This window comes from Lipophrys pholis (assembly GCF_963383615.2).
Source record: "Lipophrys pholis genome assembly, chromosome: 16".
Lineage (NCBI taxonomy): Eukaryota > Metazoa > Chordata > Actinopteri > Blenniiformes > Blenniidae > Lipophrys > Lipophrys pholis.
Genome location: NC_137634.1, coordinates 20,323,082 through 20,338,107, shown reverse-complemented (window position 1 = coordinate 20,338,107; position 15,026 = coordinate 20,323,082). Strand labels below are relative to the sequence as shown.

General features: G+C 40.8%; 3 protein-coding genes across 3 annotated transcripts; 1 reads left to right on the top strand and 2 right to left on the bottom strand.

Moving 5' to 3' along the window:
* Positions 1-1,492: 1,492 nt before the first annotated feature.
* On the top strand, positions 1,493-2,250 carry LOC308121877 (trafficking regulator of GLUT4 1-like; the record flags this gene model as incomplete). Its single annotated transcript, XM_080483403.1, has 3 exons — positions 1,493-1,894; positions 2,023-2,149; positions 2,240-2,250. The coding sequence occupies 3 exons, from the start codon at positions 1,493-1,495 to the stop codon at positions 2,248-2,250; spliced, it is 540 nt and encodes a 179-aa protein (XP_080339529.1).
* Positions 2,251-3,144: 894 nt separating this feature from the next.
* On the bottom strand, positions 3,145-10,306 carry LOC308121485 (Golgi SNAP receptor complex member 1-like). Its single transcript, XM_080482738.1, has 9 exons — positions 10,214-10,306; positions 9,375-9,501; positions 9,197-9,272; positions 8,843-8,950; positions 8,609-8,700; positions 6,378-6,452; positions 4,669-4,698; positions 4,404-4,486; positions 3,145-3,544 (listed from the first exon to the last, which is right to left on the bottom strand). Exons 1-9 carry the CDS (start codon positions 10,254-10,256, stop codon positions 3,420-3,422), a joined length of 759 nt encoding a protein of 252 aa, XP_080338864.1. The 5' UTR covers positions 10,257-10,306; the 3' UTR covers positions 3,145-3,419.
* Positions 10,307-12,780: 2,474 nt separating this feature from the next.
* LOC308121934 (beta-crystallin A1-like) lies at positions 12,781-14,793 on the bottom strand (the record flags this gene model as incomplete). Its single annotated transcript, XM_080483471.1, has 5 exons — positions 12,781-12,928; positions 13,746-13,888; positions 13,976-14,117; positions 14,506-14,624; positions 14,755-14,793. 5 exons carry the CDS (start codon positions 14,791-14,793, stop codon positions 12,781-12,783), a joined length of 591 nt encoding a protein of 196 aa, XP_080339597.1.
* Between the last annotated feature and the right edge of the window lie 233 nt (positions 14,794-15,026).

The following is a 15,026-nucleotide window of genomic DNA, read 5'->3' as shown; positions in this document are numbered from 1 at the left end:
TGCGCCTTGGCTGTGTTAATAAAGCATAAAAAAGTTGGTCACTTTTTTTATTAGATTAAAAAATATTGAGCAAATGTTATAAGTCTGTGGAAAAACTTGAAAGATTTTTTATATTTGATTATTTTGCGTTTGTGAATTCAAAATAATAAGCAGATCCAGTCATGCATGCATTCAAAAAACACACAAAAAACGAATTAAATGTAAAAGCTAATTTTTTCTATAATCTAATCAAAACTGTGAAACATCCGTGTACTTTAAATCCATTCCACATTAAGTGGTCTATTATTTTTTTTTATGTATTTGTATTTTGTTTGTTTGTTTTTTTTTTTGGGGGGGGGGGGGGGGGAGTAATTCTTCTGTAAGTCATGACACTCAAAAACGCAGTATCTGAAATATTACAATATTCAGGATGTTCAGATATTATTGGCCAAAACCACCACAATCAAAATGTGAATTATGCTTGAATCGTTTTAGTTGTTGGTGTCTAATTAACAGGAAAAATATGTTTTTCGCATCTTGAAAATACTTACATTTCTTCATATAGTGTCAATATCGCAACATGAGTGTAGTAGCCTTCACAACAGCAAGACCCAAACACCTTTACAATAACCTGAAGAGGAAAGTTGGCTTCCAGTGAAGCTGCAGACATTGTGTCACATAAATACTTTTAACTTTGGGCAATATGCCTAACAAGGAATTTCTGTTCGTACAGGTGATACATTCTAATAGCAAATGGATTCACAATGTCTTGTATGTGTGACATTTGAGACAAGAGCCTTTTGGATTAACTTCATAAACATAAAAAGGAGAACCAGTTAGTCGCACTGAGAGAGAAGGTCACTGGATTTATTGGACACCTGGAATGCTCTCAAGGGAAAATTCAACTTTCCAGTTTGAGTGTCTGAGTCAGCAGGTAGTGGATGTACTGAAAGGACTGTGGTCCAGTGTTCACAGCAGTCCCTCTGCACTTCTCTCTCCCATCACTAAGCCTCTGCTCCCTCCTATATAGTGATCCAGCTGCTGCGCCCCGCGCGTAAATGGAAAGCTTTTACGCACCGCGCGCGTTCACTTCGGGGGAGGTTTAATTGTTGTTTTTGCATTGTCACATACCTCGCTCGGTGCATAAGTAGGCCTCAAGCACTGGGGATGTTGCTGGAGAGATGTAAGGGATGCGGTAATACCTCACTACATAATCCAGGGGGGTGGGGGGTAAAAGACGAGGCGTGAGTCCAGACGCACACCGCCAACTAAACTCGGGAGGGACTCAGACATCAATAACATCTCGCTCATCAATAAGACATTTTGATGAAGTTAGACTGCTTAATTAAGTAGTTTACCTTGTCTGCGTCACGCTCTCTGAATTTAAAAGATTTAATCTGATGACCCCCAATGGAGAACATCTGAAGGAAGGACTCCGCAGCATCTCCATCCACAGGAAAGCGCTTCGGCCAGATAAGAAAGACCAAGTGGAGATAACTTTTCTCTTCTAGTGATGGCTATCAATACTGATTCTGCCTTTGGGAAAAGCGCCCTCGGTGAGAGAGGAGGCTCCAACCCGGTCGGCTTCCAGGACACGGAGAAGCTGCTGAGCGCAGCGACCACGGAGCCCAGTGGGCAGAGCAACATCAAGTCATCCGACTCCTTCTCCCTCAACATCCGAGGGAGCGTCCGCTCCCTGGACGCCGAGCAGAACGGACACAGATCGCCGCTGAAGTCGGGCTCCGTGGGGCAGCTGCCGGCCCCACCCAGGTCCACGTCCCGGCTCAGTCTGGGCCCGCTGCCCTCCCCGGTGCCACGCGGGTCCGCGCCCCGGACGTACCTCTGGCTGGCCGTGCTGTCCTGCATCTGCCCCGCATACCCTGTCAACATATGTGCCTTGTGGTTTGCAAATGTGGTGAGTTCTATATCAACTTTATTTCAGCCCAAAACTTTGTGGGTTTTATTCATCAGCTTCAGTTTTTCACGTGTTTTGCTTGCATTTAAATAATTCTTTCTTTCCTTCCTTCTTCACTGACCCAATAGTCAAGGTCTGTTCTCCAGACAGGAGATATAGAAGGAGCAAAGAAGTATGAGCGTCTGTCTATGGTGCTCAGCATCCTGGCCATACTGCTGGGTGTGGCTGTCATTCTCTTCCTAGTGTTTACATTAGGTATGGATAGAAAAAATACAATATGATTGCACACTAATCTCAGTGTTGCGCCGTTTCCTAATGTTTCTGTGTCTTCTGTCTGTGTCTCAGAGACCCAGTGATCTGTGGGATTTAAAGAGCCTCCTTTGACTTCATCTGATCTCAAATTTGCACAAGAGACGGAGGAGGAGAGGAAGAGGATGAGGAGCGGGTCAAGTTTGAAGATGAAAAAAAAAGCACAAAATCAAACTCGAGACTCTAATTTACAAACTACTGTTATTTCTGCTATGAACTTAAAAAAAGGAAAGAAAAGAAAAAGAAGTTGGAGGAGGAAAGAAGTCGCATTCCATTTTGTCTTTGCCTGATAAGCCCAGAAACTCAGGGACCATGGACGGAAAAGAAAGGCTGCACACTGTGGACAAACTGCAACTTAGCCATTGACTGAACTAGTGGGGCACTGAAGCATGCACCACCACACACGTACCATCCAATTGTACATTTTGCTCATTGGAATTTTGATTGGAGGATCTTTAAAAAAACAAACAAACAAACAAACAAACAAATGTTTAACACACAAATGCACCTCTGGTCCCTAATGTCACCACTGCCTGTCCAAGTTTCCCCCTCTAATATCTGCAACGAGGTACAGACTGTACTCTCTTTTCTCTGTTGGACTCTGGGTATTTGAAGATGTATAAGCTGTTTTCATACATTGTTTACACCAAGTTTAAAATCACATGTGTATCCATCACAACAATGCCTTCCCGCAGTCACGGTGTGATATGTTGCTTTGTGTTTTCCGACATGATAAACTGAACTGACTTCCTGTTTTGGACTCTGGATCTCTGTACCTCATTATGTTTACAATATACTGCAAGATATGACCGGGGCTGTTCCCCTCTTGTATGCACCGATCGTGGCACTATGATGTTCATGTTTATATACATTTATACTGTATGACTGGTTTACTGTGCCATAGTTCTGCATGTTTGAAATAAACTTGAATGAGCATGACTGACCTGAACGTGAACTCATCACCTTTATTTAAGAAAGTACCACATGAACACTTAGAAAGAGAGTACAGGCAGCATACAGGAATTCCCAAATGGAAACATCATGATTCAAAAAAATAAATAAACTCCCAAATTTGAGCGTTTCAATTCTTGCATGTTAAGACTTTTTTATTTTTTTAAATAGTTTTAAAGAGTGAATGGTAAATTAATGAGGGGTATATATTTAAATCTGAACATTTCTTAGAAATACTTGATCTGACTCCCACTTTTTGGTCCGATCAGTGGAAAGTGTAGAGCAACAGGAGGATAGTGCAGACGCCAATCACGCCACCGAGGACGAAGGAGTCCCGTCTCTTGCGCAGGTTGATTTTCTGGATGAGGTTGTTGATGGCAGGGAAACGATCTGAGAGGTGAGAGAGTGTGGTGAAGGAAAAATAATCCAAACGGGGCTTCTCTCCCTGCTAGTAAGTAAGTAAGAAACAGGGACGGTGGTTGGCTGAGAAAATTCCAGATTCTGCATTTGAGATTAAGTGGTGACTCTAAATGTCTCTGTGATGGACTGGCGATCTCTCCACATTGATCCCTGCCTTCAGACAGAACCAGCTGGGATTAGATCTAGCGACTCCAAGTTGAATAAAATTGCCTCCCCAGTGCCCCAATTTCTAATTCGTGCAGCCCTACCTGAAGCCGTTTGGTGCCTTCCAAAGTAAAGCCCTTCCCATAACTGGAAAACAACATCCCAGAGGGCAGGATATCAAACCACCATGGACTCATTGAATTCAGTAATTTAACTATTCACACTCCAGTTTCACAGGTTTTAGTAACACAGCAGCAACAACAGTAAAACAAACAACCCCCCCCCCCCCCCCACCCCTAAAGTAATACAAGTGAAGGAATAAAAGTGGAAATAAATAAATGTCAAATGCATGATTGTTGTAAGTGTATAAATAACTCATTATCAAATATCATCCATTCATTCATTGTTAAAATCCCAGAGCAAACAAAGACAATTACTTCTTGCACATATTCAGACGAGCACTTTAGAGTCACCACTTGAACTAACCGGCCTGTTTTGAAGCTGGTGCACCTGAGAAAACAACACATATGTAGGAAAAACATGCAAACTTCAGGAGAAAACCCCTCCGAGCACAGACTCAAACTGGGAGACCCGTTGCTGTGAGGCATGACTACCGACCACTGCGCCCCTGTGAAATTTTCTTACAAGCAACAATTTGAAGGAAATCTCAGTGTTGAAAGGATACTGGCCAATGTCGTGACCCTGGTCTGAATGGACTTCAGCATCCCACGCTGAAATGTCATGTTCTCTTTGGTCGCCATGGCGATGCTGGAGGGAGAAAAAAACCACGAGGAAAATCATCATCATCATCATCGTCAGTTTCTGTTGAGGAACCTTAAAAGGCAGGGAGGTGTGCCTGTCTGAATTATCTGTGTTTGCACATGAGGGTGAGTGAGTGAGCGTAAAAGCAGAAACAGGAGGCGGGTGGGGAGAGCAATTAAGCAGCTTACCTTATTGCATTGTCAATAAGTCGATCTGAGCTGTGAACATAAAGCAGGAAACAGACAAAAAGTAAGATCATGTGTCTGGTTATAGACTTATACTCCCTAGCATATACTTTTTGAGAACAATTTCAGATTAAATGTCTTTATTCGGAGTCGTGAAACGGCAAAACCGGACACAGGGGAAGCCCTGATTCACCAAGCCACACAGCTCGTCTGCTCTATTATCACAACAGAAGCACTCGGTCTGCCTCCTAGGAGAGAGGACAAAGTGCTGGTTAATGGAGGATTGGGGGGGGGGGGGGGGGGGGGGGGTCGATTAATGTCACTTAATGTGTGCAATACGTCTGCATACATAAGTTTTATGACAGTGACGTCACTCTGGTTATTTGTTCTCAGCACCTGTAAGCAAAACAGCCGCTAAGACGGGCGAATGCGGAGACCGAGTGGACGAGGTTTCCTCTGCTCGCCATTAGTGACGGGCCGAAGTACGAAGTGTTGGGTTCAGGGCGGAGCAGAGCGTATCAGGGTAGCAGCGCGCATCCTGTTCCGACGTTCGCTGGAAGACAGAAATCAATAAGGCGCTTTCTGCTTCCTCCGTCTGTCCGTCCACTTCTCCCACCGTCTCTCTGCTGCCATGCTTTTCCTGCCCGGCCTTCATTAGCGGCTGGAAACCACAGGCCGGGGCGGCTTCTGAGTCTGCACATTCACACTTTCTTCATTACATCTTTTGGTTGAAGTGACAACTTTTCGCAACGGGTGGATTGCAAAATGACAAAGTCCTCTGCACATGACGGGCATCAGACTGAAAATATGAGTCTTAACACCCCAAACTTTGGAGATCTGAATTGTGTTGCTAAATCTTTTAAGTGTTTTACGTCATCATACATCGTTTTAAAGCCACTTTGCATTTCTTGATGGTTGATTTCAGTCAAAATCTTGCCTTTTTGAGTGTAACTTTCATAGTTGTTGGGCTTTTTTGCTCCTCTTCCTTTTTTACGTAACATTTAAAATGGTTCCTGTTGGGAGTTTTTTTTTATGATCTCACGATGATTATGATTGGGTCATTTCGAGGTTCTTTCAAATCAGTTTCTGGTGATCTTGAATATCTTCCTACCTTGTCTTCCAGTTTGGCTGTTTGGTGTCTACTCTGAGTGGTGCAGTGGTTAGCACTCCTGTGTCCTGGCTGGGCTTTCTGTGTGGAGTTTGCATGTTCTCCCTGTGCGTGAGTGGGCTTTCTCTGTGTAATTCAGTTTGCTCCCACGGTCCTAAAACATGCATTTGAGGTCCATTGGTGATTCTTCAGTTGGTATGACTGGGTCATTCAGTAGTAATTTACATTCAGTCTTTTACCTTTCTGCTTTCTCTACATGTCCTTCTCTAGTTTTTGGAATATGTGTTATAATTGTGGCTTGTTGTCCCCAGTACACTCACTCAGTGAGATGTCTGACTTTAGTAAAGATGTGTTTTTTTAAAAAAACGGTGTGGTACAAAACCCTTTATTCACTCTGAAAGGATAGACATGAATTTTTTCATTATATTTTATAAATATTGAATAAACAGAGTCCATCATGTAACAAACAATGATATCAGACAAAGCCATGGACCTTTTTGAACACAGAAACATTAATTTCCTGTACTCTTATCTGGTGTATCTCAGTGATGTGCTGTTTTCTTAAAAAAAAAAAAAGAAAAAAAAAGAAAAAAAAAAAACTTACTTTCTTAGATGTTCATGCTCCTTCAGGAAGAGCTCTGTCTTTCTGTTATTCACCCCTGTGCTGCTCTTGTAGGACCTGAGCAAGAAACAAGGGGAAAGATGAAAAAGGGAAGACCGGACTGTGCACAGTGAATAAATAGAAAATGTTCAGTCTTTAATTGTGAAAGAATTAGGCAAGTAAATGACACCTAAATCATGATAACATGATCAGGAGAGCATTGAAAACAGCCATGTGGGCGTTTGCATGGACATTGTGTCTGGATTAGATAGATGCTGAGGAAGCGATTATCCAAACACCAGTCTGTAACTGAAGTCTGATTGAGTCTAAAAAGGTTATTTCACTCTTGTTTAACTGATGCCTGGATGCTGATGTACTTCCTGTGTTAAAGCTTTTAAGTGAGTCGCTCTTCTTAATCCAAAGCACCGTTCCTCCATCTTTTATTTACAGCGTCCACGCCCTTTTCTGGACTGATCATTGAGTCAATTCATCATCTGCTCTGCTCCTCCAACTCCTTCATCGTTTCCTCACACTTGTCAGCTCCATGTCAATTATTAAAACTGGCTGTCATCATTTTCTGTGATCGGTCAACATAAGATCAGGACGACTATGTCTCCCTCGCTCCGTCTGACTGCCGTGTCGTCCCTTTCCTCCGCTGATAAAGCATTTCTGTGCATCAGCAGGCCAGATGTAACCACTCTCCCTCAGCTCGGGCTGAATGAAAGCCTTGTGGTTTGATTTACTGTAGGAGGCACTTAGGAAGGATGTCCCATGAGGAAGACAGAGATGCAACGAGAGGGAGAAAGAGAAAGAGAGGGAGAAAAAAAGAGAGAGAGGGAGAGAAAGAGAGAGAGAGAGGAGGGTGATCTGCTAATAAGAGGAGGTGCCTCCTATTAGAGGATGAAACATGATCAAGGGGATGGAGCGTAGTAAAGGGTGGGGGATGTTCAGAAGAAAACTGTACATTTCTGCCTCCTGCTGGTCAAGAAAATATAGCAACGTGCTTCATGGGGGGGGGGGAGGAACAGACCGAGGACATAAAAGGAGAAAAAATGTTGGCAGTTCCAACAGAATGTGGACTTAAAATGTAGTGTACTTATTTAATACTAAGCTTCGGCAAGTATAGATACGGTCTCTCTTACAGCACTGCCGCTCAGAAAGGCTGCAGTCTCTTTCAAGTCTTTGCTTTGACTCAAAACCAACACTAGTCTCCTAAACCACTGTGACTGTACATCTTTGTTAAGATGAAATAACCTGCTCTCCGAACACAAAATGGATGTGTGATCATTTATTTCATTTCTGGAAGCAAAATCTAAAGTTTTCAAAAAGCTAATTATTTGCTGATTTTCAAATTACCTTTTAAAACTTTCAGAGGGACAGCAGCTGAGGTTGAGCAGTTTAGAGCTAAAGCTAGACAGACCAGGCCAGAGACAGTAGATGTATCAAGACAAAAGGAGAAGAGGAAGACCATGGTCTAGTGAAGGAGGACATGAAGATGGTTGGTGAAGCAGTGAGGGATGCGGGGGAGACGGTGAGCATGAAGCAAATGATCCTTTCTTTTTCTAACGAGCAGCGTTGTTTTATTTATTTCCGTGCTTCTTACTTCTTGCCATCTCTTCTGATGAACATTGAAAAAAATCATGTGAATTATGATACATTGCCAACAACACAATCCAGATCAATAAGGCTCCATCTGATTGGCCGAATGTGTTGACACACAGAGAAGGGAAACATGACCCAGCTATCTATCATAACTGCAAATAAGTAAAAAGGTTAAACCAATAGTTTGAAATATATTCTGCAGCGCTAACTTTCATACAGCACTGCACTATTGCATCCTTATTGTTTCACAGTGAAACATGAATGTGAGGATTCTGTTATTGTCGCCCGGGTGGATCTTGTTTCACAAAACAACTTTATCTTCTCGAAAATAATCATTAATCAGGACTTGTGTAAAATTGTTCACCTCTCATGTAACATGATCATATACAGCCATTCACATTAGAAGTAAAATGTATTGAAAGCTTCAAACAGCTGTAGTTACCGTCACGATAACTGCACGGGAGATGCACAATGATAATTCAGTCAGATCATATCGATTATCATCAGTGTGTGTTTTTTTTATTTATCATAGACTGATGTGAATGATTACTGTGAAACTGAACCACAAAACTATGTCTGTTCAGCAGGAATACAGTGTTTTCTGTGGTTTTGAGATGTTTGAAGGTGCTTACTCAATGTCTCTGTGAACTGAGCCCAGCAGATCCTCTCGCTCTCGCAGACTGAGGAAGTTACTTTTGGTCTTGTGGAACTCGTTACTGTAATCCTGAGGGATAAAAAAAAAAAAAAAAACATTATTACTTGCAGTCAATGAGATAATCAACTACCAATCCACTAGGCCTGCACCGCTTAAATATAGTATGAGTACGAGAAATGAAAGCAAGGCAAAGAAATTTGTCATATTGTACCTGTAAAATATCCCTGTGTCTCTGTAAGGTGTGCATCAATGCAGCGTTATGTGACACACCTCCAGGGATGTTTATGTATTCCACCATTTTTTCATTCACAGCTGTAAGCTGGCAGAAAAAGACAAAATCAACATCAAGCTAAAACATGAACATTTTAAGGTTCAAAAATTTCAGCAGAGTTATAACAACTTGGACAGATTACAATTTGAAGTGTCAAAACTAAATAGAAATACGTATACAGTGAGGGAGATGCATTGTGATTCTAACAGTCTGTACAGCTGTAAAACAAACAACCTGCAAGAAATGCACAGCCAGCAGCTACTGGAGACCATTTCCCTATGATACCTCACTTACATTTGTCAACAACTGCTCCAGCTCAGCAGTCATGGCCACCAGCATGTTGTCATGTGATGAACCAAGAGAATCAGTCCTGAGTGAGAGAAAAATAAATGGGGAGAAAAAAGAGCTTTGTGTGAAAAGCAGTGAAGCAGAGTTAAATTTTACTCTTCCCTTGTAAAAGTGAAGTCAGTACCTGCTGTCTCTGGTATGATGGCCTTGACTACTGCTGCTGCTGCTGCTATAACTGGTGCAGAGTTTACTGAAGGAGACCAGCTTCAGGTCCAGCTCATTTTCCAGCTGTCTGGCCTGCTTCCGCAAATCTGAACACAGAGAAACAGTCATACATGTCAATAAACTTTCTAAAAATAGAAAGAGATTAAATACTGTTGGTCAGTAAACTTAAAGACGTGTAATGCTCTGCCTTAGGACTAAGTTTGAATATTTTGTGACATATACATCAAGAAATAAACAACAATTATATCATGGAAAAAACAAAAACAAAACAACAGATAGTCAATTGTTAGTGGTATCCCTGAATATTTTAATAAATAATTAAAAGAAAGCTTTTAGACAAAACGACATACTTGCTAAATAGTATGTCATTAATACAACAGAATATAGAGTAGAAAGTCGGACACATTTTCGACATTGATCAAGTGAAACTGATTAAAAATGACTGTTTGACATTTTTCCACAACAATAATGTTGTGATTGATTAGAGATGATTTTATTTACTGACCAGCAATGAAGTTATAAGCTGCTGTGACAGAGCAGCATGGTTAAATACCCTCGAATAGAATTTGAGTGAACGTGAAAGATGAAGTTATTAAAGAGTTTGTCTTTTAATAACAGAGTCAGAACTTTTTAACTTCGACGTTAGCAGGCGAACAGATTAACATAGATATACCCGCGCCCCAATACGAGACAGTTTATTAAAGTAGCATGTAAACTGTTTACCGTGGTAGATGTCAGTGGGAGGAATAATAAAGAACGGTAAATAATCAGTTTTAAAGAAGATGTAGATTTATTTACCTTCCCAGTAGCTGCTTCCGGTCGCCATGTTTGTTGTAGACATGTCATCAGCCGTCAAGAAGGGAGAACAGTCGCGGCACTTCACCGCTCTGACACAGTGCCATCTAGCGGCCGGCATGCCAAACTGCTTATCGTTACAAACCACAGGGTGAAAAATGAAACAAAATCAACAAAAGTTTTTTTCTTTCTTTCTCTAAAACACCCGTCTTTTTTTTCACGGTGCTTTTCAAGGAAATAAAAGTAACACATTAAAACAAGGCAAATAAGAATCTTAATCTTAGGCAATTAAGATTATGAAATACATCAAAACTAGACAAATAATGCATTAAAAGGAGAACAAATAAAGTGAAGGCTTTATTAAGATGAAGGTAATGAAATCAGTAAAACCTATTGTTTATTGTTTATATTTTAAGTTCTAATTTAAAAGAAGTGTCAGCAGTCACCAGGTGTTCAAGAAGTTTTTTTTTTTTTTCCATAGGTGACAAACATATGAACTAAAAGCTGCTTCAGCTTGTTTCTTCTGACTCTATAACACTGAGTAAACCGCTTCCAGAGGACCTCAGTGGTCTGGATGTTTCATATTCTACAAGTATATCTGAGATGTATTTAGGCTTTAGAGACAAGATGTGAGACCTGAAAGTGGATCCTTTGACACTCAGGCAGCCAGAGCAGAGATTGAAACATGGGTGTAATGTTCTCCACCCTCTTTATGTTGGTGAGGATTCTGGATGAGCTGAAGCTGTCGAACTGTTTTTATTTTTATTTTACTGAGACCTGTAAACACACTGATACAATATTCCAGCCTCTACTGAAAATAAATGCATGAATCCTTTAATCATTGCAATAGTTCTCATGTGGTAGTAAGCTGATTTTGTTATTGTCTTGATGTGGTTGTTGATAGGGTGAAACTTTAAAATGCTAAAAACCTTTTCTGAGCTTTATGTATTGTGTAAACAAAGCAGAAAAAAAAAACAGAAAAGCAGGTACAGAACTTGAATGTATGGTGCATGTTCCCTAATATTTAGTGAAACAGACTTCATCTCCTATGTCACTGTAAAGAATGTAAATGTGGGAATAAACCAGTGGCATAATTGGATGAAATGTGTATAATACATCTCTTTACTCGGCTATGATCAGTGAATAAACAGGTTTTTGATGTTGTGGGAGTAGCTCAGGTTTTTAAACTACTTGTTGGAATATTGTCCAAGAATAAAAACACCTTCTAGGACTGGAATTTGTTTATATTCATAAGCAAGTTCAGCAAATAGAACCCAACCATCACAAGTAAAATAAATACAACTAAAAAGAAACTTGTCTAAGTACAATAAAATAACTCTGTCTGTCTGTTTCTGTTTTTCCTGTGTCATGTGACTCAGTTATTCCGTGACTTCAGACATTAACAACAAAGGCTTTTCCTCAGTGTTTTCATCAGGATTATGAGATTTGGATGTGGATATTTCTCTTAGATTATTAAGAGCTGTGACTGGCTAAAGCTTTATTTTAATCTTCTTACTTCTAGTGTATTCATCTTCTGCGGTTTCCAAAACCTATGTTTCAAATTACACTTCAAAGCTTTTGTACATTTTCAAAATGTTCCTGAAATGGTTTAATTTTCATCACAAAGTAATTGTAATCATTCTAAAATGCAGTTTTTGTGCATATTTAACTTAATTTGGTATATTTTCACCCTTTAATAAGCATTAATTGAAAAAAAAAATCATGTTATTTTACATTGTCTTGGCTGTATTTTAGATAATCTGTTGCACTTCACTTCATACCTTTAAATTAGTGCCGACGTATTGTACATTTATCGAAGCTGCAGATTACTATAATTGATGTCTTTGGAAAATTCAAAACTCTTTCTTATTAAATATGAGTTTCGAAGAATTTTGAGGTTTGAACAAACATTATAATGAACCACTATTGTGTTTCTCTGGGAAAAGAAGTTGTATGATGGGTCTGTTTTGTTGGTTGATTTGTAAAATTTCAGGTGTTTGCAACTGCTTCAGTGTGTAAAATCAGAACACAGGCGGGATAGAGGTGAACGTCAGTATCGTGAATCTCTTCGTCTCTTTGCTCATTCTCTTTATTCATCGTCTTGAACACAGGCAGTCATGGATATCACAGTAACAGCAAGACTGGATGTTGTGTTGATGTAGAAGAAGCTGATGATGATGGAGATGATGACGATATCGTCATCAATGGTGGAGATGAAAAAGAGCAAAAAAAAAAAAAACCTTAGGATGTTTTCACCGACCTGTGGCCGACCTCAGAGGAAGAGGTCGCTCTTTCACATTGATTCAACTTTTTCTTTCAATTCGGTCATTCCTATTTTCTGTCTTTCTTACATCTTTCATTTTTCTTGTGATGTTTTTCTTAGAAAAAAAAATGCAGTACTGGTGAACAGCTGACACCGGCGAGCACCTCAAGTCCAGTCCCAGGTCCTGCTTTGACTAGTTGGACCAGCGGAGCTGTGGGGCGATGGAGGTCTGCAGGAGCGGTGGAGTTGAAGGAGGGATGGGAGTGTGGGAGGAGGGGGAGGAGTGGGAGCTGGGCCAGGAAATCTCTCAGTGCTGGATCCTCCTGATGGACTGAATCTGGGGAGTCTGGGAGTGGGAGCCAAACTCACGGTAACACTTGTACTCTCCTCCGCGGCAGTCACACTCCATGATGTACTGGTGGCCACGGTAGCCGGGGTACTGGTAGCACACAAAGCTGCAGAGACACACACATTGTACTTATAGATACACACTAATTGATTCATATTATCACTTAGCGCTGTCGTAGGCAGAGGTGGAAATCACTTTAGGGGACATGAATGTCTTGACTTATTTAGGAAAAACAGATCATTTTTACCCCTAATAGATTTGATTACACTTGTTTTTAGCCTTTTAATTCCTCTCGTATCACCGCTTTTGGAATGTGTTCCTTTCGTAAGTAAAACTCCCAGATCAGACATGGACAACAGGCTTCCCCACATCAATTAATCCAGTGTTTCAAAATCGACAAATTATTGGCTTCACAGGTAATGGAAAGTCGTTGTAGGTATATTTCAATCAGGTATCAATTGACAAGCCATACTGTTAGTTGTTTTCTTTAAATTAGCTTCTACAATCCTTGTAAGTGTTTGTGCTATAAGTGCTCGATCACACTGTGGCCTTCCGGTAGTGAGGATGAACTCTATGTGGCCCTCGCAATGTAACAAAGTTATCCTGTCCTGGACAGTTCAGGAGATTAAGAAATTTCCAAAACCTCCAGAAGGCAGAGAAACAAAGCTTTGCTGTATGTGTATGTGTAATTCTGTTCATCATCATTGGACCAGGTCTCTCTCTTGTAGCCTCCACAGTGTTTTAAATTTCAAAAAAATTTTTTTTTACTGTTTTTGCCCCCCTCAACAATAACTGGTGGGATTTCCACCTGCTGATGCAAGAATCCAGAGACTTTCTGAGCTCACTCTAGTAAAGTACTTCCTGTCACAGCTCATATGTTTAAAATGTTTTCGTCACGTCAAGCATCATGTGAAAAGACTTACGCTCCACTCTGGATGTGCATGGATCCAACCTGGTTGTTCATCCAGCCCATGGCCTGCAGGGAGGGGTAGTCGTCACACAGTTCGAACTGACGACCCACCATGTTCTCCATCTCGAAGACGGTCATACGGGACTCCTTGTGGTTCTGTTCAAAGGAGAGAAAACACAGGTTTGAGCCCCACTGCCCCTAGTGATGGAGCTATAGTGGTAGGATGCCTCAGGTTGAACTCACAGCACAGCAGATGGGCCTGAAGGAGATCATCCTCTCGATGCGGTAGGAGTTGCTGCCGCTGTAGGCCTCAAAGCGAGGGTAGTCTCCCTTCTCCAGGACAAACTGCTGGCCGCAGAAGCTGGAGTGCTCGTAGCCAACCCAGCTGAAGAAGAGTCGGAAAATAAACGTTGTCGTTAACCCTTTATGATACACTCATTGAAATAACTGAATATAGTAAATTTAAATTTAAGATGTAGATTACTACCTATAAACTATTGGAATTGATCATATTTGAGAGTTTATGGCTAAAAACACTCTATCTGCTAATAATGTTAGTAATTATAATAACGTTATAATCATAATATATCTAGAAATTGAACATAAGCTATCTTCTCTGTAAGAAAAGGGAAGAAATTCTGAATTTACTAAATATGGTCAGTTGCCAAAAAAACGAAATAGCCTTATCCCTCAAGTATCTCAACAATTATTGAGGTATCGTTCCTATATTTGTATAATCTGATGAAGTGAAGAAAAGATCTTTGGACACATACGCGCCACACTCGACCTTCAGGGAGCGGATGTTCTCCATCCCACACTCCATGATGTTCTGGCAGCTGGCGGTGAACTCCATACGCCTGCCCTGGAAGAACTCCTGGTCGTACACAGTGATCTGTGACGCACCAAAGACGACACAAGAGATAAACACAACTCAGTATTTATCAGAGCATTACCCGGTGTTGTCATCGAGTTAAATCCGTCCATGTTACTTGTGCTGGTGGGAGATGGAGGGTGAAGCTTACCTTCCAAGGGCCCATGGGCATGGGGTTTATCTGAGCCATGTTGTCTTCTGTTATTACAGTGCCTATGGTGAAAACACACACGTCAGGAGGAACATAAAATAAAAAATCAAGCCACTGTAACCAAACTATTCATATGTCTGCAACATTCTTCTGCGTATAGTTTCACTCCAAGCTTCAGTTTAAGTCTAAAAGTCTTTCAGGTTTTTTCTCCTTCACACACCACTAAAATAATAAATAAGCTCTTCCATTTTATCCAGTCAGTTAAAACTCCA